At 37.3% G+C, this 25,673-nt stretch overlaps 1 protein-coding gene across 6 annotated transcripts in view; it reads right to left on the bottom strand.

The window, feature by feature from the left end:
* Positions 1 to 819: 819 nt before the first annotated feature.
* The window catches only part of CAST (calpastatin), a 137,310-nt gene continuing 112,456 nt past the window's right edge, over positions 820 to 25,673 (bottom strand). For all 6 annotated transcript variants that reach the window (XM_037801312.1, XM_037801309.1, XM_037801311.1 and 3 more), the window contains 12 exons: positions 19,155 to 19,256; positions 18,590 to 18,673; positions 16,352 to 16,402; positions 16,111 to 16,182; positions 12,588 to 12,686; positions 9,662 to 9,769; positions 8,172 to 8,264; positions 6,725 to 6,769; positions 6,200 to 6,292; positions 5,132 to 5,203; positions 3,871 to 3,936; positions 820 to 2,948 (listed from right to left, as the gene is read on the bottom strand). In XM_037801312.1, coding sequence (XP_037657240.1) covers positions 3,886 to 3,936; positions 5,132 to 5,203; positions 6,200 to 6,292; positions 6,725 to 6,769; positions 8,172 to 8,264; positions 9,662 to 9,769; positions 12,588 to 12,686; positions 16,111 to 16,182; positions 16,352 to 16,402; positions 18,590 to 18,673; positions 19,155 to 19,256 — 870 coding nt within the window. In that variant the 3' untranslated portion in view covers positions 820 to 2,948; positions 3,871 to 3,885. The remainder of the gene's footprint in view (positions 2,949 to 3,870; positions 3,937 to 5,131; positions 5,204 to 6,199; positions 6,293 to 6,724; positions 6,770 to 8,171; positions 8,265 to 9,661; positions 9,770 to 12,587; positions 12,687 to 16,110; positions 16,183 to 16,351; positions 16,403 to 18,589; positions 18,674 to 19,154; positions 19,257 to 25,673) is intronic.

The following is a 25,673-nucleotide window of genomic DNA, read 5'->3' as shown; positions in this document are numbered from 1 at the left end:
GAGTGAGGGTGTGTGTTCCCCTGGCCCCCCTTGTGGGGGTGCCTGAGGCTGGCCTCCACCCAGGGTCTCAGCTTCTCCTCTCCACACAGCCTTCTCTGTCCTGGCTTCTGGTAACTGGTTCCTTTCACCCCTTCAGGACCAGGGGCTGCAGTGGGAGCCTGGCTTTTACTAGTGCCAAATGTGCAAGTGGTTCCCATACAGTCTGCCCACAGGTTTGTAAAAAATCCTTCTGTAGAGCCAGAATCCTAATTTGAATGTGCCACCCATTTCCTCATGGACCCTGGCTGATAGGGTCTCTATTGAAAAAGAAGAAAGCATTCAAGTCTATAGGAAAAACCTTTCATTTGAAATTACCTAAGAGTTGTTGATCTTTAGATAAGGAGGGAATGTTTTCTCTCCTTGCTCCTTATTTGCCCTAGTTTCTTATATACAAATGACTCTTATTGGCATTTATTACTGCCTTGGATAAAATATTGTAGAATCACCAATAAATGATAATATATTGTGGAATTGAACATATTTGTTTACATTAGCCTAAGTGAGGACAATGCATTCTTTATGTTTGAAGACATGAATTTTTAAAATATAAGACAAAAATTTTAGGATAGAGGAGTGTGATTGATATGAAAAAATATCATCAAATGTGTTGTTCTAATGCACTATGGAATAGAGTGATTTTTCTAGACATAAATGTGTTTAGAATTCCTTTATACCTGTTGCATGGTTAAATGGTTGCATGGTTTTTTGAGAAACAAACCAAAACAAATCACTGGTAATTTCCACCCCCGGCTATTTTCCTTTTAAATAGTACAGACAAAATTTTAATGTAAAATATTTTGCTTTAATTTTATTTTATATCTTGATTGATGAAACATGGAAATATTGATTTTCACTTTTGGTCATCCGAGGAACCTATCTTTATTTGCTTTTGGAAAAGTTCACTTTCTAAACACACAACATTGCCACAACAATGTACAGAAACCTTTTTTGGTAATAAAAAGTTGTCTGTTCATTATCTCCAAGCATGTATTTTCAATTATTTCCTTCTAATAATGTGGGTAATAAAAAGGAGTGATTTAGATCCTTGTCATTGTTAATTACCAGCAAACTTCCAAGAACTGAAGACATTTCTAATTAACAAGAAGGCATATTCAGAGTATCTTGAATATATGTTTACTTTTACAGGCATTTCCTAAACCTCTGGAATTTGGTACGTCATTTGAAAATACTTTTATATATACATAGAAATTAGTAACACAGCACCCATAGCCTTACTGACACATCTGTCAATGTCAAAGGTTTCAAAGTTTTTTTTAAAAAAACTTTAAAAAAAGCAAACAACCTTACTGCCCCAATAGGAGAATTAGAGACACAGTTAAAATCCCTCAGGAAGAGTGTTTTTTTTTTCTTGTTAGTGCCTCAAAAGGATCTATTTAGCCACCATAACACTGGCTCATATTTCCCAGGCTTAGAATAATAATGACTATATCACTGATGGGAAAGAGACATGGCATTTTTAAGTGAGTAGAGTTTGAAATCCCATGGGTATGTTTCATATTTTTAAAGAGTATTTTCAGAGAGTATTAGCAAAATTTGATCCCCATTATAAGCAGTTATTTTTGTTGCCCCACCCTCCCCCATTAGATATTATTGGTGACTACTTACTTTTAGTGAAGTCTGCAAAATTCCTAATAAATAAAAAGTTTAAACAGATGCTAAGTAAGGCCATGCTTTCCAGAAATACGAAATTCAAAATCTGTTTTTCAATATGTACCTGACATCTTTTCCTGCATTTGCTACCAGGAAATGAAGATGAAATTAAATTTTTATTAAAATTCCATCAATGTTATCAGTGCTATGTTCAGAAGCTATTCATTATCAAAAGATCTGAGAAACCATTCAAAGTTGAAGGGCATCAGAAAGCCTACTTCTTAAATTGCTGTGCGGGAAAAGCAGATTTTAAATCTCAGAAACACTCAGACCTGTGTGTGTATGCTTTTTTTTTTAAGCAAAAGTTTGTTTTTGTATTTGGTAAACTTAACTTCCAGAAAGCCAGATGCCATAGTGCAAAAAATATGTGGCAAGGCTCTAAGCAACCATTCCTGCTCAAATTTTATGTATAGAGAACAGAAAGCACAGCTTAATTGCATAGTAAACCAACAGAGTTCAAGCCATATGAACATTGTACGGAATTAGATTTTATTTGTGTTCAGATTTTGTTCTTGAAACTTGCTTTACAGTGACTTATATAGTCTGCATTTTGTTTTGATGACTTGATTAAAGTCTCAGTGTGTTTTGTGCTGACTATAAGGTGTGGAAACCCTTACCTCTGGCAAAGAAGAAAACAAATCTTAAGTGGGGTTTGGTGTTTACTGGTTTGTCCAGGTTATCTTGTATTAATTTATTGTTAGCAGCCCAAAAAAAGATATGTGCCAAATGTACAATATTTTATGTTTGACTTAGAAACATCCAATACAGTTCATAAGCCCAAGAGGAAAGGGGATAATGAGAAATCAAATCATTGAAGAATGTTTAAAGCATTGTTTTCCAAATGCTGGGGGAAAAAAAAAGAAGTGCAAACTGAAAAGACGAATGAGATTTACAGGCACTGTGTGTAGAATGTGCAAAAGTTTGCAAAGGTTTTTTTGGTGTTGCTTTAAGAAACTTTATCAAATATATTTCTTACAAATATAAAGCTTCCTTTCTCTCAACAACTGAAGGCAATTTAAAAAAAAGTTCAAAGTTTATCAATACTTAGTACAATAACACAGGTGAACCAGACAAATTCAAATTCTGTCCTGGACAAGAATAACAAACCAATGTCAAGATGTCAAAAGACTCAACATATACCATCGTCTAGAAGCCACCCAGAAAAATTTTCTGTAGCCAGAATGTTTTGTTCTTCAAGAGTCATCACCTACACAGCTGAAGATTTTAGTTGAAGATACCTTAAAAATTTCAAAAAAAAATCCAGTGAACCGTTTGATACATGACTTTCTTGCTACAGACATAATACATGTACTATTTATCAAAAGCATTATATAACAGACAATAAGAAGGAATTTCCTATAGGTGGATAGGAGACTGGATTCTTAATAGAAAATTAAAAGGATGTATTGGGAAAAATCTTTGGAGAAGCTTTAACTAGTATACCACTCTGTTTAGAGGAAGTAAACATGGATCATGATGAGAGAGCCTAACTTGATTTAATATACATTTTGATCTTTTTTAGGGTCTAGTCTGGAGATGGCTGTATGCTTTTTATGGCTTAGAATAAGACCTCCCCTCTCTGAGGAGATTAAGATATGGGTCCAGCTTTCGAGATAGAGCTCCTTCATTCTTCATATTTCTTCAGCCACAATAAAGTAGACTCAAACTAGTACTTTACTTCCCAAAACTAAGAAGAATGAAAATGGTTAATCTTCTCCCTTGCCCTTGTTCCAAAAACCCTGTAATTTCCCCAGTCCCGAAAGCCTACTTCTCACCCCACCATGTCTGGCATTTTGGGTAGTATCAATATATTAAGGACATTTCATTACAAGTTGAAATATGCTCCTTTTGCTTTGCCACAATAACCTGCAGTCTTTGGATTTCAAAGATTCAACTAGCATTAGATGTATTCTTTTACGAGTTTGGCGTAAGATTTTAAAACTCTTAATTAAAAGATTGTTATCAAATGTTCCTTTAACATTGTCCTCTCATTTAGTGCTTTTCAGAGAATGACTGATTATAGATTTGGCAATGTGAATTTTGTGGCAATAGCATCAAGTCAGCATGAAATACTCAACAGACAGACTTAGTTTCTTGGCTGTAACACATAGGTTGGTGGAAGGTACCGTTGTCTTCTTTTAAAACAAATGCTCAACTTACCAAATAGTGCGACCTTTAACTTGTATTTCTTTCATCAGCTTCTGACTTGGAATCCTCCTCTTTTGTCTAAAAGGGAAAGCAAAACCATCAGTAAGCTCTCTCTTCTGGATTAAATATCAAAAAATTGTCAGAATTAAAGGGCAAAAGATAGCAGTCAATGTGGGAATATAAAATATTTCTAAGTTTCCACTCATTTGACCAAAACACTGAGTTCTTCCCCTTCAAGTTTATAAACTAAAAATAAACTTAAGTGATCCTACCTTTCTCACTGTAAATGTGTTTTGTTTGTTTTTGTATGGGGCCATGGGAGGCAAAGATAACAATACATGGGTTTTCTTGGCTGGCAGTGTTGGGCGTCCTATGGTGAGGCAGCCCCTTTTCTTGTTCTTGGGGGCCAGCATGGCCTGCTAATCCCCTCATCATATAGGGTTATTAGGCTTTCTTTTGGGGTAAAGGGTTGATCATGACCTTTGTGTAAGTGAAAATAATAACAAGCAGATAAGTAATCTAGTCGGGTTTAATGGCATGAGAAATCATCAGTGATCAATTCTGTTTCTTGTATCCTAAGAAGATTTCACTATCTTGTTTTTTAAGAGTTTTGATGCAACTGGACTATTGTTTTCAAAGCTACACCTTTTCTTTCTCATTACAGTAGGGGAACCCATAGTCCCAACTATTTGAATCATACTTCCTTGGAATTGATAGGGACCTAGAAATTGTCGAATACAACTTCCATTCCTGACCATAGCTTGAGTAATTTTAGTAACCGGACACTCCCAATTGTTGTGGTCCATAAATGCCCAACTCTAAGAAAATGAGCCCTGTAACTTCCACTCATCAGCTTTAGTTCTACCTTCTAAAGCAACTTGAAAAATTATGTATTAGAAGTCCACCTCCTTCTCAGGTAGTGTCCAATAAATACACTGGCCCACAGAAAATCCAAGATTTTCTCCAATTCTATATACTACTTTCATGCCCTAAAAATTCATATAAATCAGATATTCTTGTATGTTGTAACAAGGGCAAGGAAGGCAGGCATCTTGAATTGTGTTAAGAACTTTGATTTAGATTTCTAAAGTACCAGTTACTTAGAAAAGAACTGTCTTAAAAAATTCAATTTCTTTAGCAAGACATGAAAGGAACTATGCTTAAAAATCTTTTATTCTAAATAGATTCCAATAAGAAACTCAATGACTAGAATGATAAATCCCTCCCCATGTAATTGCTAAGCTAATTTGTAGTCTATTTGCTCTGTGTTTACCTTTTTTGCATCCTTTGCTTTACCCCCATCCTTGGGTGCTTTGGTGCTGGAAGCAGTCTTCTTGCCTTTGTCCTAAAGCAAAGCAAATGTAATGAGGCTACTGCTATCATCAATTCATCTAGCAATTATCTACTGGCTACAATCAAATTAATCCGGATTATTCGTATTAGCAGCCTGGAGATCTCCAATTTAATTAAATAATGGAAAACTTTGGGTATTTAGTCATGATTTTTCAAACAATGGTGAATGTACACAGAAGTGTTTAATGTAGGAGGTAAAAGGGATAAAAAGGAGGGAAATATGTTGCTATATGGGTCACACTGATGTTTTCTGACAATTTCCGTGTTTCATGATTCATCAAGACTTTATTTTGCTCATCAAAACAAAGCTTGTCTCTATGGGACAGGCAATAGAGCAAAAAAAAAAAAAAAAAAAAAAGCGGGGCAGGGAGGGAGACTATTTTCAGTGTTACAGAGGAGAAATCTAACAATGGGAAAAACTCTAGAGATCTGGGGCAGGTTACAAATAAAATCAAGTCTATTCACCAAAAAGGTACTACCTACGAGTTTCCAGGAATAAGAAACAGGATGCAAAGGCCATTTAGAGATTAAATCACCCTCTATGGGAAGGACTGCCAATTCAGTAGCTGGGAGCTATGCTTAATAAGAGCCAAAACAATAGCAAACTGAAGTCTGCAGTATTAGTACCTGTGAAAACAACAAGGAAGGGCACTCATTTCCCTTTTCTTCCTATTTGATTTATGAGTGGGTGTGGTTTATAGGCAAAATGCCATACACTTGCTGAATTACGCACTAGTTTTTCCATTTATTTTTTTTTTTCATTCATTTTTAATTGTTCGTTTTAAGCACCTGCTATGTTCCAGGCATTCTTCTAACACTGAGTACATGGAGATGGGAGACGCACAATTACTACATAAAGTGCATGGCCTAGTGGCATGACAGATATGTGATGACAGGTGACTCAGAATGTGGGGAGAGCACACAGAACAGGCCTCCGTCCTTGGCCGGGGAAGGGAGCAGAGGTAAGTCAACTGAAAAAGCACAGTACCTTTGCCGTTTTCTGCGAGGTTTCTGTAGTTGAAGGACAGCTGTCCAAATCTCCTGAGAGGGCATCAATGGGGTCTTGGTCATCTGCAGATTTCTGGAGTATTAAAGAAATAGATACCAGTAAAGACACATAATATAAATATGCTATATGGGACATCTTCCCACATCAGTTAAAAATAAAAGATGTGTCTTTTAAAAAAAGAACTGGCTGACATTTTTTCCTAACAATAACGAATTGTAAAGAAAATATTACAACATGAAAATAATGAGAGTTTTATTTTCTTCTATTTTTATACAAGTTACTTAGTTTTCTCTGAGCCTGTTTTCTAAGCTAGAAAATGGCCCTGCCTATCTTTATGGGCTCTTTTTGGGAATAAATGAGTTAAATTACACACACATACAGATGCATACGCTGGTATAGTATCAAGCATAGGATACACACTCAATAAATGTTACGAGTTTTATGCAAAATAAAGCTATAGGTATAAGAAAAAAATTAACGGAAACATTCTGTTATAATATTTACCTTTGATTCTTTGGGCTTCTTTGCAGGTGGCTTCACTGGTTTTCCCTTAAACACAAGACAGACTATTGGTTAAAAATGGGTCTTTGTTAAGGTTTACCTAGATGTAGTCAGTATTTTCAGACTCCATTATCCAGTGACTTGACTTGGAAAGAATGGAGTATGAGTCGCCTTCGTCTCAGCTACTTCTCTGCTAGTTTTGCTTAATTGTTACCCTTGGTAACCACTTGATTAGCCTTGAGGAAAATGCAAGAAAGACAATCTGATCCTGGAAATGAAAGGAACACTATTTAGGAACTTTCTGTTAGTATGTGCTTTAATTCTACTTAAAATGTAACTTTTTAGCTTAAGTTTTTTTTTATTTTTATTATTTGTTAAAGTAAATTATTCTTTACTATAGCTTACTCCAGTCTGGACAGATGTGAGACAATGGAATGGTAGACAGATATATTATTTTTGGACAAAGTTACAAACATAACTTGTCAAAGATTTTCCCATCTTAATTACATAGTACATTCCCCAAAGAACACAGGTGTGCTCCAGTGGGGCTACCAAGGTGAGGACGACCCCAGCACTCTGCAAGACACAGAACGGGCATCTGGAGAAACGGGGAAACAAGCAAGGAGAAGTGACTCCTAGAACAGGAGACCATGAAGCTCATAACATTATTTAAGCCAGAAGCCACCTTCTCTACCAAATGAATCAGTACAGGAAGGGAAGAGAAGGGTATAATTTGGGCTTCCTTGTTTTTATCTGGTGAACAGGCCTGGAAAGGGTCATTTATCCTCTAACTGACTCACAAGTAGGAGCCTAATAAGAAAGGGAGGCAGGCCCGGTTGAACCTAGACCCAGGAAAAACTGACTTCCATGTTAAAGACAAAAGACTTGATAGAGTGTAGATAGAGGAGCAGGACTTCTGCCTGTCTTCACTCTCAATTGTGCTGATGGTGGTGAAGGAGAAGGAAGAGAGGGGCCCCTAGGTCTTAGAGGGAACTTAATTACTTCCCTATTAATTATTACAACACCAGCTCCTTTTCTGCTGTCCCTAAATGGAGAGACACTGTTTCCTTTGAAATCCCATAGCATCAGTCCTTTTTATAGCCTTTTCAAGCAAAGAGCCTTCTTTTGTAGACCTGTCTTGGAATTACTCTCAAGCACCAGTTAGTGACTGAACACACCACTCAACTCTCTTTGCACTACAGTGCCCAGCATAGCGAACATTAAATGATATTGGCAGAAATAAATATTAAACAGAATTGTAGATATCCTGCTCATCAGCACTGTGGAGCACATGAAAAGCAGTCAGTCATGGTACATAGTCAAGTTATTATTAAAATTTACTTCCTATTCATTTCAAGTGAGGTTTGGGTTAAAAAAAAAGCTTTGTGTATAAATCTAGTCTAGGGCATAAAATACCTGTGGCCCCTCAGAGCCAATTGCCTTAGTTTACCTGATCATCTTTATCCAGGAGATGTCTATACTCAGGTGGGATGGTGTCATCTCTCTCTCCAAGCTTGTCTCTATGTTCAGCAGTAGCTTTTTCCTATAAATATTGAACAGATATGAGTGATATTCATTTCCTTCTTCACTTGGAGAATGCACTGCAAAATGCAGCATTCAGCATTTATTGTACTTTTATGAGGTAAAACATATGGTCTGTTTTTATTTAAAAAAAAAAAAAAGAACAAAATCGATGACTTCAATGGACTATCAACTGGGGAAAAAATAAACCCATATGGTTTTCTGTGTGTCAATCCATATCTGTGAATTTTCTATGTATTTTCAATTTAAATAAATGATTAATTATCCTCAGAAACCACATTTGGAGATAAAACTCCTGGGTTAAATTCTTTTCTTTTTTCCTATGTGAGTTCATTTTTCAGATTAAACTCTCAGGTCTCTGTACCTTGGCATTTACAGAAGTAATATTTACAACTTGGACTACTCATGAGCAACCCTGAAGGACTAGGACAAGCAGGAAATTTAAACTGGACGTGCTGGGCTGCTTGTGTCACAGGTGAGGAAACACTGCCATCGAGCAGCCACACGTCCCTCCCAGCATCCTCACCTCAGCAAGGCTGGTCAGTCTCTGTCTCAGATTTAGTGACACCCCAACGAGGTATGGATTTTCTTTGTGTCATTACATTTCATTTTTCAAGTATAGGTTTAAGCTCCCATTAGTGTTCCTATGGCAATAATATAACCAAGACCTAAGGATTCTCTGAAATACCCCATTTTTGGTATTTCAGAAAGCTACTTCCTGATTCTAAGTTATGATCCAGATAGCGAAAGGTTTGCTAAATATGTATAAAATATTGTATAAAAGATATATATTGTACAAATATATGTAATAAAATATGTACGTATTGTATAAACTATGTAGCAGTAACAGTTTGTGTATTTCCAGATATATCTCTGCACAGTGCTGGATTGCTGATACGGTGCTCTTCTATTTAGGCATTTGTACTGGGATTTACTTATGCCTGCAGAGAAGGCTGCTAGGAAAACTTCTGCCAACTAGGTGACCTCTGTTCATACATGCATAGAACATAACTTAAAATGCATAGAACATAACTAAAAAATGCACATGTGTAAGTGTGTACCATATATATGCTGTCCTTATTACCATGTAAAATCAAGAAAAGTTAATGTGGGAAAAGAATCAAATTAACAAACAAAGCAGAGCTGTGCTTTTCTCACATAAAGCCTGGCTGCACAGCGAGGGCTCTTCCCTGTTTTTGATTTCATGCCATAATCCTCAGTAAGAAAATAAGGAAATGCAACACAGACCATAGAGTGGGGATAAAAATGAGACTTCAGTTACCCAAACTGTTTATTAACTCCTGACAATGCCAGAAATATTTTTTCTTTTTGTGTAGAGGCCAGGGTGTTTCTATGCTATAATTTTCATTTTTTTACTGATGGATTTTTGTTGCTTACCTTTACTTTATCCTCCACTGGTTTGTTCTCATCTGGGTCAGGCTGCCTTTGCCCTAGACTGTCAGAAAGTTGGTCCAGGGCATCATCAAGTTCTTTGTTGTCACTTTGCTAAAAAGTAAATAATTCTGAATTAGTTACTGATTAGCCAAAATGTACCAAGGGGAAATCAGCACAGGAGCCCCATCTTTTCAGGAGGGGACCTGTTTTCTTGGAAGAGAAAGACACCTGGGGGCAGGGAGGAGGGTATACAGGGTCAGAGAAGAGAAGGGCTGAGAATGAAAACTTAGGGGAGAAGGAGCAGCAACATCTAATTACTGTTACCCCTACTTTCCACCTATCCCGCCCGCCTCCCTGGTAAAAATCCACACAAGCTTTATGGAGCCTAAGTGGCAGTGTCAGGGGCCAACCTCCAAGAGGTTACACCAAGATCTAGGGAGTCCAAAAGCAAATGACTCAGTCACGTTCTTTCAGAAATTAAACATGATTGTAAAACTGAGTATGAAAATCCTCTGTTGATGTTGTGAGAAGCTGTGGAAGCAGGATTTTGGAAGAGAGGGTAAGATGTTTTTTTTTCTTTTTGGTTGTGTGGGTACACCCAAAGGGCAGACACTGAAGGTGCATTTCACAAAGGTACAATGTGGCCACAGGCAGGCTGTGGAAGCCAGCGATCCCAGCACTGCCACCCCAATACTTCCCAGACCACAAAACCCCAGACAATTGGTGTCATGAGAGTGGAGAGGGCTTCTCTGTCACACTGGGATTGCGAGAGGGCCTCAAAAGTCTTCAAAGAATGTCCAAACAGGTCGAGAATCCCTCTCTTCACTGAATCTCAGGAAGCCCATGGAAGCTAAATTGCAGAATGGAGTGGGAACTAGAATTCTAGGGAAAAAATCAGGGTCACAGGAACAACTGTTATCTAGGTAACAAAAACATTTCCTCTACCATTTATTTACCGTATGATCCAGACAACTTCCTTGGCTGCAAAATGTGAGTAATAATGGCACCTATACTCATAAGGTGCTTACAGGATTAAATGATGGTGAAAAAGACTTTTATTATGGTACCGGTCCCAGGTTAGCATTCAGTAAATTATAACGCTATTTTAACAGTGAAGTCCTAAGAAGGTTCTTTTTAAACGTTTTCAACATGGTGCATTCTGGACATTGACTTCCATCTCTATATGAATTCAATTCAAATATGTGTTTACTATCTACATTGTACAAAACACCATGTGGAACTCTGTCTTAAACTGTGCAGAGCCCTCCAGTTCATTTCCAAAGTGTTTTCAGATACATTACTCAGTTTTATTGATGTATACAATGACCCTTTGAGTAAACTCAGCTTTTTTTGGAGGAAGAAACAAGCAAGCTCAAGAAGGCTTAGTCAATGCCTGAGGTCACACTGTTAGAAAGCAAATGGGACCTGGGTCTTGGGACTGAGAGCCTACGACCCATTTCCTGACCGTGCTCCATCATATCCATCACCTTCTATTTCCTTCTGAAGAAGCTCTTCCTATCAGGAAAATTATTATCTAGCTTTGTGAAAAGACGTCTTAAGATGCTTTCAGTTTATGTAATACTGCTGGTGACTAAATCTTATCTAATGTCTCCAGTAAAGAAAACTCATAGGAATTGTGAAGGTTTATAATTTGATTCCTAAGGGCATTCATTTAAACAAAACCTTATGGCTAGTTTTAGTGACATCTTCAAATACAATACTAAAACTGGACACTCTATGGGAAAAGTGAGGCTCTAAGGCTCAAAGGCTTTCGATTGTTAATGTTTACTAATAGTTTCAATCACAGTAGGACCTCTGATCTGAGTATGAAGAACTGAAGTGTAAAAGGCAGTCTGGGTTATTAATGATTCTTCCTTTCTGTTGCATGGGGACTGTCATCAGTATGAGTATGTACACACATGCACACATGGCATTTTACTGGCTTTAAGTGCTTCATGAGAGCCCAGGATTATAGCTGCTAACAGTGCAGCTACCCATGGGTCCTGTCTGGGCTTTGTCATCTGTGCCACTGGACATTTTCAGATGATCCTGAGGCTGACCTGAGAGGATGAAAATCCATTCTGAGTCTCAGACCACAGCATAACTAAGCTTTGATGCTACATCAAAAGGAAAGGAAAAATGGCTGACTTCACTAAAGCTATTTTGTCTTCATCTAGCAAATGAGGCACTGATGCACTGTACTCAACCAAAGTAGATGGTCATCTGGTTTGAGATAATCCCTTTAGCTTTTGATATGTTATCATCCCCTCTATAATGTATAATTTGGTAATGCACAGATAATTAATCAAGAAGAATCTGGAAAAACTTTAGTCCCACAACCTTGCCTTAGCACATGTAAATAATTGAAACAATACTGATGCTGAGGTTTTTCTATTGCTAGACTGAAAATGACAAATTTTACTGGTGTAAATGGGAGGAAAACAATTATCATTCCATGACATATTTGTGATTTTTTTTCTTTTTTGAGAAACTCAAGTACTGAGCAAGTCCATAAAATAAACTTGAGGTTACCTAATGGGTGGTAAATTATAGCATGTGCTAGGAAAAACATAGGAGGAAAAGATGAATTATCAGGAAAGCTAAAGAATTTTTAAAATCTAATAATTTGAGAATATACACAATGCATGTTATTGCACTTTCAATTCTAATAAAGCAAAAATAATCCTAAGCACCTAGACTGTGTGTAAAATAGTTTTACATACAGTTTCATTTAATCATTTCACAAATATTCTCTTCCTCTCTCTAACTCACCAGTCTTAGTTCTTCTGAAGCAGAAAGTGCCTGATCTTCCTAACAAATTTGTCTATTTTCATTTACTCTAAGCAGACACCCTGCTTTCTTTCTTGGAGACTTTTTGTTGTTACTGCAAAAACAAATACCTATGCCCCAAATCTGATACGTTGCTTACCGGAGGGTCAGGAGCTGGGCCTGCAGAGTGGGTGGTTGACGCTGGGGTCTGGGAAACCACCTCAGAGATCACAGCAGAAAGTTTTGCATCATCGAATTTCTTTTGTAAAATATTGAGATTTTTATCAGCAATGTGTTGTATATAAAATTAAGCCCACAATGTCATCCCTTAAATACAATTCTTACAATAGTTTTATGACTAATAGATGTACAGTAATACACAATTTTAAACACAATTTTTATTCTACTTCCTTCCACATGTTATTTTACACAATTTCCTATTTCCATGTCAGGTTCATATTTATTATTCTAAATGCCCTTCAATCAGTAATGACTTAGAGTTCCATGTTCTGTTTACATATTTCCTGTTGTATAGTTAGGTTGTCTGCAGTTTTTCTGGTTTCTTTTTTGTAATTAATTGTACTGAATAAGATCTACAAGTGAGTCTTTTTATGGTGCTGGCTGTGTGCTACCAGAATGCCCTCTCCAAAATTTGCAGGAAATCAGACCACCCAAAGCAACAGATGAGCAAGATTGTTTTCCTGTGACCTTGCTTACCAGAATTACATTTTTATCTCTTATTTTTATTTCTGATAATATAACAGGGATAAAATGATACACTACTATTGCTTTAATACTGTGGCATATGGTGGGAGGTTTCAGCTTTATTATTTTTTTCTTAGTGTTGAACAATATATTATTCCGGAACTCTTCTGAAATAATTTCTTCTTGCCTGCTTTTTAAAAAAGATCTATCATTTATGTCTATTTCTCTATTTTGTTTTTCCTTTGACAAAAGGGTTTGCTTTCTGAATCAGTACTGTATTTTTTATTCATCATTACTGTATCATATATCTCAGTATTTAATTGGGATCTTCCCTTAAAATTGTGAATACTTTTTTCATCTTTTATATATTTTTGAAATATTAAAAATAGTTTTTGAGTTATATAAAGTACCTTACTGCTATTTAAAAAACATTAACTTAAAAAATGATTTGAGAGGATTGTTATCCTCTTAAAATGTTTAAACTATTTTGGATATATGGGTAAATTTCTTTATAAAGTACCTTACTGCTATTTAAAAAACATTAACTTAAAAAATGATTTGAGAGGATTGTTATCCTCTTAAAATGTTTAAACTATTTTGGATATATGGGTAAATTTCTTTGTGTTCTTATTTCTTCTATTGAAGTTTTCTTTACATAAGCCTGACACCTCATATTAGATAACTACTATATTTTTAATCTGTTGCATGGAAAAGAATTACTTTAATAATTTGACATATACTATTCGTTAGCAATTTTTACATTTATGGAAGTAAGTGACTTTAGTTGATATTGCTATATTCATCATATTTTAAGATTAGGACCAAAATTACTTATAAAAGCAACTATATCCGAGGCCATCTTTTTCAGGAAATATTTATGTCATATCAGAATTCTCTGAGAGTTTAAACATTTAGGGATCAACTTTAAACTAACTCTGTGAAAGGAAAGTTTGAGAATAGTTCTAATCTTTTCAGTTTTTTTTTTTTGTTTAGGTTCTGTGAATTGTACTGTTTCATATTTTCGTTAAAAAATCTCAAAAGATTATTGTACATAGTATTTCTTAATAGTTTAGTTCTCTTTTGAACTGATTATTATATCTTTCTCATTTTTAAATTAAATTTTATTTTAAAGAAATTTTTCTCTATTATATTAATCAGTGTTGTATGCTGGCAATATTTATGTTTATGAATGTTAGACATCCATAAAAAGTCAACTGTTGGCTTTGAACTGTCAGTAATCTAGTTGATTTCTTATGCTGATTGCTATATTGTTCCATTTTAAATTTTAATTGCATTTTATATGTAAGATTTTTTTTCTCTTTTGCATTTGCCACAATTTTATGGATTTACTTATTTCAAAAGAAACAAGTATTATTATTTATCTCTCAATGCTATTAATTTTGTCTTCTGTATGCTTACTGCTATTTTCTTTGGGTGTTCGCTTTATTACATCTCTTAGAAATTTAAGTTTAAAAATCTGTAAACAGCAGTTGTTTACCAAGCTTCTCGTCTTCTCTATCTGATGATGGCATTTATGATAATAAATGTAGTTCATGAATACTGCTTTGGCTGCTTCTCACAAAGTTTGATTTGTAATGTCATTAATTTAAAAATAGTCTATCCTGAACTTACTTCTTGATTTGAATATTACTAGAATTTCTGTTCTATTTTATTGTGATCAGAGAATATGGTAGATACAGTACTACTTTTTTGATTTGAACATTCTCCCAAACAATTTTCCATTTCAACCACTGGCCTTTTACCTTATCAGTTATTTCTAACGTATTAACTCTATGGTTCACACTAACAAAAGTTTTCCTTTGGTAGAGTGTTATCTAAGAGTAGGATTTTTAAAAAAACTTTGTTTTACTGCCTAATCATTTCACTACTTTATACCTTCTTTGGAGGGAGGACTATAAATTCATTGTTACATTTTCTAAATCTTTGAATTAAAAAAAAAATCCTAACTATTGGAATAATAATGATAGGGTGAGGAAAGAAATATGGTGCGGTCAACCCACAATTTCTTCATATATTCTGCATCAACATAATGATGTGAATCCACATTACTGGAATACTGTTCACTTTACATTCCCAATAGCTTACAGTTTATAAATCAGGGCTGGGCTCCCTCTCTGTGTCTTTGGGGGACTGGGAGGAGGACGAGAGGAAGGTCATGGAATGGGGTGACTCAACCACCTGGGTGTGGTGCTTTAATAGAGATGTAGTGAGGAACGTGTACTGGTTAGTGACCCCTTCTTTGAAGGACTCACTGCTTTACTTAGAGCAAAAACTTCTGGCAAATTCAAGAATCCTTCTTCTGCTAATAGTCACTCATTCTATTTCCCAGCTGACACAGATAAATTTCCCATGGCATTGTCCACATAGGAGCCTGTAAATTTGTGTTCCAAGTGACGGCCAACAATAATATAAGATAACCCAGACCCTTCAGAAAAAGGTTCTGCAATTATTTAAGTTTGGAAACTCGAAGAGACTCACAATACATGTTTGCCTATAAAAAGCCCTGAAAATCGTACAGTAGAGAAACCTGTTTAATGTTACCCAGAATTTTGCTAACTTTCTAGTTACACAATTTCTTTTGAGGGACCATCTATTGGTCCACACGGAGCTAAGTTCCCCTGGGAGGCAGTTTTGAAAATGATGAATTGCAGAAATATCATCAGGTGAAGTTATTGACTGAGAAGTAATTTTGGATAAACTCAAATTTAAGTTCTCTTTTCATAGTTGTACTTGACATAGTACATGCTCGTTGGGTCAGTTATTTAGTCTGTTGAAAACAGCTGCTGGGGAACCAACAATGGTTCATGGTACAACATATTTTTAATGGCAGTGGTGGGTTGAGGGCCATTAGCTTTGTGACTGCTTCCTCAGCACCCAAGTCAGATTCTAAGTCACAAGTTTCCATTTACTTCTGCACCCGAAAAGCAAGGAAGTAAAACCAGGTATTTCAAACTTACAAGGGATGAAATGTTGGAGGGGTCAGAGAAGTCCTCAGACAAAGCATCAAGAAGGAGGTCTTCACTCAGGGGCTGTAAGAACCAGGACATGTGTCAGCAAACACCACTGTCACTTGTCTCCTCTACAAAATATTGTCACTATTTAAATGATGATAAACTCACTAAAAGGAATGCTGTGTCCAGAATTAACAATCAGGGGCCAAATAAAAAAGATATACTCAGAGAAAACTGGTTTGCTTACTGGAATCTGCTCCTTGGTCTCTTTTGGCAGGAGTGGTTTCCCATCTTTATCCTATCCAGGGGGGGAAATAAAACATGGCATTGAATCATTTCACATTTTCTCCCAAGCATGAACATTATAAGGAGTCAACGGGTTATAACTAAAGTTGTTGTACAATATAAATTAGAATCCTCATTTCAGTAAACACATTCTATTACCAGAAGATATGCTCTAATTAGTTCACGTCAACAAACAATAAGTTCACAGTACATCAGGCATTTGCTAGGCAACAAGGGATGTAAAATGAATTAGGCATGGTTTTGAAACCTTAGAAGCCCACAAACTAGTGCAGAAGAGAAACATGTAAACATCAATATAGTGTGTGCTGTGCACTGTGATGGTACTTGCAGGGCACTATGGGAATATGGTGATGAGCCCTTCACCCACCTGGGGGTCGGGGTGGGGTTCTTGGCAGGGGTTGCCTGGAAAAAACTGATTAACTTTACAAGCCACACATCCAACTAATAGGTATTGATTATGTGCCATGCCCTATATTAAGCACAGGGAATACAACAACAAAGAATAGGATAAAGTCTCTGTCCTCATAGGGCTTACCCTGTAGATAGGATGCTTTGAACTTATGTCTAAGATTATGTCATAAATGAGTCATAAAATGACAAGTGCCACATCTGAGGTAATAGGATGCAATCACTAAGGCACTTAGGGTTCTTGAGTAAAGGAAGATTTATAAATTAATAGTAAAATCCATTTATCCAAATACACAAAAACAAATAGGTACAGGGCAATGTATATGAATTTTCTCCTGAGAAAATTTAAGTTTTATTGAGAGACTTTAGTTTGTTTGCTTTAAATATGAGGACTTTGTTTTAAAGATGGTTTAGAGGTGTCATCTGCTTCCCTCTTAACTGACAAACTCCTTCATCCTCTATTACATCTCCTCTGCAGGTTCACTTGTATCTTCTGATCATTCCCCAGTAACTGGGGAAAGCAGAACCCAGGACTGTTCTCCAGCATCCCTTAGCCGCAAAGGCAGCAAATTTCCCAAGTGAGGCATGGGTCATGGGGACACTTTGGTCGCCCACTCAAATGTCCTATCATTTCATCATCACATCTCTGGATAGGGGAAACTTGCAGTCTGCCCTCAGGGAGATAATCTCACTGAGGCGACCTGATGTGAATGTAATTGGTAAATAACAATATGGGATTTACACAAGAGGTCAAGCCAGCAACAGAAAATGTTATGAAGTACTAGATCATAATCAAATGCATGAGAGAAACAAGTTCAAAGAAAGATGAAACTACTGCAGATTAAAGTGGACAGGGAAGACTAACTGCTTTCTTTAAAATTGCTATTAAAATTCAGCAAAGAGAGAGAAAGTAACCAATTACCTACTGTAAAGAGTTATCTGCATTTGACCAGCCTCTACTGAATGGGGACTGAGACAGAATATGTGGCCCTTAAGAAGTTCTCTAAGAACTCTTGTAAGCAGCAAACACGATCCCAAATTAATAGAAATGCCATAGTTTCAACTGAATTGGGAAATGCAGAAAGGAAGCAGAAGGTATATAGAATAATAATTTTTTAATCAGGCAGGGCTCATCATAGTTACTGTGTTTGCCAAATAAATGGATTACTGCATATGGATGAGTAAGAGGAGTTCCAAATTGATTTTCCTGAATTGTTAATGAAGTTTAAGTTGAATATTCTTTTAATAGTGGCTCCTGTTCAAGTGGCTATATTTAAACTACAAGATTCGTATCAGGGTCTGCCCCCACTTCACCTGTTCCATACAATTTGCACATTCAAAATAAAGGAATGGGCCAATTTATTATCACTCTAATCAATGTTAAAAGGACTCTTATTTTTTCAGTTTATAGCTAAGGCTTGCAAATTTTTCCTCATAGGAAATAACTGCTCCTCATTTTGGTTTTCCTATGTACATAAAGTTTTCTTTATTTCTCCTATTATAACAAACCACATACTAGAAAGGAAAAAAATAGGTAGCATAGATTTTAGATTTCTCAAGTAATTAAGGAGGAGGAAAGGCCACTTGGAGACTTTAGCTTCATAGATGGTGTTCTAATAGGATAAATAGTGGACCAGTGCTGTCTGGTGTTTGACACAGAATTGTTAAGATCTTCACATTCCAGGCAGGTCTCTTTCCATGTCCTTGTTCTATGTGTATGAAATCAGTACGCATTAAAATCAAACAGAAAAAAAAATTCCAGGCTGTTTACCTTGACCTCTTCTAATCTGTAGTCAGGAGGAATTGTTTCTTCTTTCTCACCAAGTTTTTCACGGTCCTCTTCTTTGGCTTTCTCCTGAATAAAAATTATGCCATTTTCATTGTTAATACACATTTTCCCCATAAAAGTGACTAAACTTGAGTTAAATAAATCCATCATAGATTAGAACACAGTATGGCAATGTGTTTAGAGTTTTCTATGCTAACTTAACACCGTATCCTAGTTTGGCAGGCTCAGAAGCCGCCACAGAGCATGCTGGGCTAACAGGCGGGCCGTGAGGGCAGCAGGCAGCTGCCTCTTCTCCCGTGAGCCCTCAGCAAGGTGATGCAGGCAGACTCCGAGAACTCGAATATGTGAATGCCATCCGTCCACGGCTGCTGTTGAAGACTGATCCTTATTCAGGTTTAACTTATTAAACAGGGCATGCACAGTAACAGAGAAAACAGCTGGTCATGTTTTGTGGGAAATATAAAAAAACCACAACTAGCTTATTTTGGGTGGGGAATTGGAGACATCAATGATGGTTATTTTCCATAAGTATCTGAGCTGTCATTACCTTGACTTTATCCACCACAGGTTTTTCATCTTCTGGATCTGCTTCTCTTTTTCCCAGGCTACCAGCCAAAGCTTCTACAGAATCATCTGGCACTGGGCCCTTCTGAAAGTACATTAGTGGATATATTAAGGAGGTGGTTATCACTGCTTTTAAAACAGACTATATATCAAACAATTCAGAAAGGCCTTATTTCAGGCCTAGATAAGAAGCACATGCCACCTTCTTATAATTTATCAATTGAATTAGAGTCTATGTTCAAAAAATCTAAAATGTTAAAAAAATTGAGGCAAGTTTGTTAACTTTTAAGTGTGCACAATTTACATAACAGCACTGAGAAATGTATGAGATCAAACCCAGGGTTTTGGTTTAAAAATAGGGAAGGCAGTGGAATGAAGTGTAGCAGAGAGAAGCTGAAAGTCATTCTATAGGGAATGACTTTTTTAAAAAATAGGGAAGATTTTTTAAAAAGCCCACGGGAGGACATTCTTCCCAATTCTCTGTGAAACAGGGTGACCCGGCCCAAGGGAAGAGGCTCAAACAAGAGCCTCTACTGAGGCCCAGAAGCATGTTTTCCCCCTGGGGCTCCTACTGGTCAAAGTGGATTCAGGGCTGATTCCGATGTTCCTGACGAACCTGAGTGGCATACAGAGAACTGTCTACCTGTGTCCCTGTGGTTCAAAATGTGATGTCACGAGCTCTAGTCACTGTGCTATTTAAAATGAAGCTGGATGAACACAGAGGATGTTATAAAGGCATAATAAAGGAGAAGTCACAATTGGGTTAAAAGATAGGACTAGTTCTGGCTTTTCCAAACGATGGGTCATGATCCATTCATCAGTGGCTCATGAAGTCAATTTAATGGTTCATGACCAGGACTTTATTTTAATGAAAAGAATAGAATAGAAAATAAGTGTGGGAGGGGGGCGGGGCAAGATGGCAGACTGGTGAGCTGTAAGTTTTAGTTACTCCTCCAGGAAAGTAGGTAAAAAGCCAGGAACTGCGTGGACTGGACACCACAGAGCAATCTGTCTTTGGGCATACTTCATACAACACTCATGAAAACGTGGAACTGCTGAGATCAGCGAAATCTGTAAGTTTTTGCGGCCAGGGGACCCGCGCCCCTCCCTGCCAGGCTCAGTCCCGTGGGAGGAGGGGCTGTCAGCTCCGGGAAGGAGAAGGGAGAACTGCAGTGGCTGCTCTTATTGGAAACTCATTCTACTGATTCAAACTCCAACCATAGATAGACTGAGACCAGACACCAGAGACTCTGAGAGCAGCCAGCCCAGCAGAGAGGAGACAGGCATAGAAAAAAAACAACACGAAAAACTCCAAAATAAAAGCAGAGGATTTTTGGAGTTCTGGTGAACACAGAAAGGGGAAGGGCGGAGCTCAGGCCTTGAGGCGCATATGCAAATCCCGAAGCAAAGCTGATCTCTCTGCCCTGTGGACCTTTCCTTAATGGCCCTGGTTGCTTTGTCTATTAGCATTTCAATAAACCATTAGATCTCTGAGGAGGGCCGTTTTTTTTTTTTTTTTTTTTTTAAATCCTTTTTTCTTTTTCTAAAACAATTACTCTAAGAAGCCCAATACAGAAAGCTTCAAAGAATTGCAATTTGGGCACGTCAAGTCAAGAGCAGAACTAAGAGAGCTCTGAGACAAAAGGCAATAATCCAGTGGCTGAGAAAATTCACTAAACAACACAACTTCCCAAGAAAAGGGGGGTGTCTGCTCACAGCCACCATCCTGGTGGACAGGAAACACTCCTGCCCATCGCCAGCCCCATAGCCCAGAGCTGCCCCAGACAACCCAGTGTGACGGAAGTGCTTCAAATAACAGGCACACACCACAAAACTGGGAGTGGACATTAGCCTTCCCTGCAACCTCAGCTGAATGTCCCAGAGCTGGGAAGGTGGAGCAGTGTGAATTAACAAAGCCCCATTCAGCCATCATTTGAGCAGACTGGGAGCCTCCCTACACAGCCCAGCAGCCCAGAACTGCCCTGGGGGGACGGCACTCACCTGGGACATAGCACAGTCATCCCTCAACAGAGGACCCGGGGTGCACAGCCTGGAAGAGGGGCCCACTTGCAAGTCTCAGGAGCCATACGCCAATACCAAAGACTTGTGGGTCAGTGGCAGAGACAAACTGTGGCAGGACTGAACTGAAGGATTAGACTATTGCAGCAGCTTTAAAACTCTAGGATCATCAGGGAGATTTGATTGTTAGGGCCACCCCCCCTCCCCGACTGCCCAGAAACACGCCCCACATACAGGGCAGGCAACACCAACTACACACGCAAGCTTGGTACACCAATTGGGCCCCACAAGACTCACTCCCCCACTCACCAAAAAGGCTAAGCAGGGGAGAACTGGCTTGTGGAGAACAGGTGGCTCGTGGACGCCACCTGCTGGTTAGTTAGAGAAAGTGTACTCCACGAAGCTGTAGATCTGATAAATTAGAGATAAGGACTTCAATAGGTCTACATACCCTAAAAGAACCCTATCAAGTTCAGCAAATGCCACGAGGCCAAAAACAACAGAAAATTATAAAGCATATGAAAAAACCAGACGATATGGATAACCCAAGCCCAAGCACCCAAATCAAAAGACCAGAAGAGACACAGCACCTAGAGCAGCTACTCAAAGAACTAAAGATGAACAATGAGACCATAGTACAGGATATGAAGGAAATCAAGAAGACCCTAGAAGAGCATAAAGAAGACATTGCAAGACTAAATAAAAAAATGGATGATCTTATGGAAATTAAAGAAACTGTTGACCAAATTAAAAAGATTCTGGACACTCATAGTACAAGACTAGAGGAAGTTGAACAACGAATCAGTGACCTGGAAGATGACAGAATGGAAAATGAAAGCATAAAAGAAAGAATGGAGAAAAAAATTGAAAAACTCGAAATGGACCTCAGGGATATGATAGATAATATGAAACATCCGAATATAAGACTCATTGGTGTCCCAGAAGGGGAAGAAAAGGGTAAAGGTCTAGGAAGAGTATTCAAAGAAATTGTTGGGGAAAACTTCCCAAATCTTCTAAACAACATAAATACACAAATCATAAATGCTCAGCGAACTCCAAATAGAATAAATCCAAAAAAACCCACTCCGAGACATATACTGATCACACTGTCAAACATAGAAGAGAAGGAGCAAGTTCTGAAAGCAGCAAGAGAAAAGCAATTCACCACATACAAAGGAAACAGCATAAGACTAAGTAGTGACTACTCAGCAGCCACCATGGAGGCAAGAAGGCAGTGGCACGATATATTTAAAATTCTGAGTGAGAGGAATTTCCAGCCAAGAATACTTTATCCAGCAAAGCTCTCCTTCAAATTTGAGGGAGAGCTTAAATTTTTCACAGACAAACAAATGCTGAGAGAATTTGCTAACAAGAGACCTGCCCTACTGGAGATACTAAAGAGAGCCCTACAGACAAAGAAACAAAGACAGGACAGAGAGACTTGGAGAAAGGTTCAGTACTAAAGAGATTCGGTATGGGTACAATAAAGGATATTAATAGAGAGAGGGAAAAATATGGCAAACATAAACCAAAGGATAAGATGGCCGATTCAAGAAATGCCTTCACGGTTTTAACGTTGAATGTAAATGGATTAAACTCCCCAATTAAAAGATATAGATTCGCAGAATGGATCAAAAAAAATGAACCATCAATATGTTGCATACAAGAGACTCATCTTAGATACAGGGACACAAAGAAACTGAAAGTGAAAGGATGGAAAAAAATATTTCATGCAAGCTACAGCCAAAAGAAAGCAGGTGTAGCAATATTAATCTCAGATAAAATAGACTTCAAATGCAGGGATGTTTTGAGAGACAAAGAAGGCCACTACATACTAATAAAAGGGGCAATTCAGCAAGAAGAAATAACAATCGTAAATGTCTATGCACCCAATCAAGGTGCCACAAAATACATGAGAGAAACACTGGCAAAACTAAAGGAAGCAATTGATGTTTCCACAATAATTGTGGGAGACTTCAACACATCACTCTCTCCTATAGATAGATCAACCAGACAGAAGACCAATAAGGAAATTGAAAACCTAAACAATCTGATAAATGAATTAGATTTAACAGACATATACAGGACATTACATCCCAAATCACCAGGATACACATACTTTTCTAGTGCTCACGGAACTTTCTCCAGAATAGATCATATGCTGGGACATAAAACAAGCCTCAATAAATTTAAAAAGATTGAAATTATTCAAAGCACATTCTCTGACCACAATGGAATACAATTAGAAGTCAATAACCATCAGAGACTTAGAAAATTCACAAATACCTGGAGGTTAAACAACACACTCCTAAACAATCAGTGGGTTAAAGAAGAAATAGCAAGAGAAATTGCTAAATATATAGAGACGAATGAAAATGAGAACACAACATACCAAAACCTATGGGATGCAGCAAAAGCAGTGCTAAGGGGGAAATTTATAGCACTAAACGCATATATTAAAAAGGAAGAAAGAGCCAAAATCAAAGAACTAATGGATCAACTGAAGAAGCTAGAAAATGAACAGCAAACCAATCCTAAACCAAGTACAAGAAAAGAAATAATAAGGATTAAAGCAGAAATAAATGACATAGAGAACAAAAAAACAATAGAGAGGATAAATATCACCAAAAGTTGGTTCTTTGAGAAGATCAACAAGATTGACAAGCCCCTAGCTAGACTGACAAAATCAAAAAGAGAGAAGACCCATATAAACAAAATAATGAATGAAAAAGGTGACATAACTGCAGATCCTGAAGAAATTAAAAAAATTATAAGAGGATATTATGAACAACTCTATGGCAACAAACTGGATAATGTAGAAGAAATGGACAATTTCCTGGAAACATATGAACAACCTAGACTGACCAGAGAAGAAATAGAAGACCTCAATCAACCCATCACAAGCAAAGAGATCCAATCAGTCATCAAAAATCTTCCCACAAATAAATGCCCAGGGCCAGATGGCTTCACAGGGGAATTCTACCAAACTTTCCAGAAAGAACTGACACCAATCTTACTCAAATTCTTTCAAAACATTGAAAAAAATGGAACACTACCTAACTCATTTTATGAAGCTAACATCAATCTAATACCAAAACCAGGCAAAGATGCTACAAAAAAGGAAAACTACCGGCCAATCTCCCTAATGAATATAGATGCAAAAATCCTCAACAAAATACTTGCAAATTGAATCCAAAGACACATTAAAAAAATCATACACCATGACCAAGTGGGGTTCATTCCAGGCATGCAAGGATGGTTCAACATAAGAAAAACAATCAATGTATTACAACACATTAAAAACTCGAAAGGGAAAAATCAATTGATCATCTCAATAGATGCTGAAAAAGCATTTGACAAAATCCAACATCCCTTTTTGATAAAAACACTTCAAAAGGTAGGAATTGAAGGAAACTTCCTCAACATGATAAAGAGCATATATGAAAAACCCACAGCCAGCATAGTACTCAATGGTGAGAGACTGAAAGCCTTCCCTCTAAGATCAGGAACAAGACAAGGATGCCCGCTGTCACCACTGTTATTCAACATTGTGCTGGAAGTGCTAGCCAGGGCAATCCGGCAAGACAAAGAAATAAAAGGCATCCAAATTGGAAAAGAAGAAGTAAAACTGTCATTGTTTGCAGATGATATGATCTTATATCTAGAAAACCCTGAGAAATCAACGATACACCTACTAGAGCTAATAAACAAATTTAGCAAAGTAGCGGGATACAAGATTAATGCACATAAGTCAGTAATGTTTCTATATGCTAGAAATGAAGAAACTGAAGAGATACTCAAGAAAAAGATACCATTTTCAATAGCAACTAAAAAAATCAAGTACCTAGGAATAAACTTAACCAAAGATGTAAAAGACCTATACAAAGAAAACTACATAACTCTACTAAAAGAAATAGAAGGGGACCTTAAAAGATGGAAAAATATTCCATGTTCATGGATAGGAAGGCTAAATGTCATTAAGATGTCAATTCTACCCAAACTCATCTACAGATTCAATGCAATCCCAATCAAAATTCCAACAACCTACTTTGCAGACTTGGAAAAGCTAGTTATCAAATCTATTTGGAAAGGGAAGATGCCTCGAATTGCTAAAGACACTCTAAAAAAGAAAAACGAAGTGGGAGGACTTACACTCCCTGACTTTGAAGCTTATTATAAAGCCACAGTTGCCAAAACAGCATGGTACTGGCACAAAGATAGACATACAGATCAATGGAATCGAATTGAGAATTCAGAGATAGACCCTCAGATCTATGGACGACTGATCTTTGATAAGGCCCCCAAAGTCACCGAACTGAGCCATAATGGTCTTTTCAACAAATGGGGCTGGGAGAGTTGGATATCCATATCCAAAAGAATGAAAGAGGACCCCTACCTCACCCCCTACACAAAAATTAACTCAAAATGGACCAAAGATCTCAATATAAAAGAAAGTATCATAAAACTCCTAGAAGATAATGTA

This window comes from Choloepus didactylus, chromosome 13 (genome assembly GCF_015220235.1).
Source record: "Choloepus didactylus isolate mChoDid1 chromosome 13, mChoDid1.pri, whole genome shotgun sequence".
NCBI classification, from domain to species: domain Eukaryota; kingdom Metazoa; phylum Chordata; class Mammalia; order Pilosa; family Megalonychidae; genus Choloepus; species Choloepus didactylus.
Note: the sequence above shows the minus strand (reverse complement) of the source record. Positions and strands in the feature narration are given on the sequence as shown.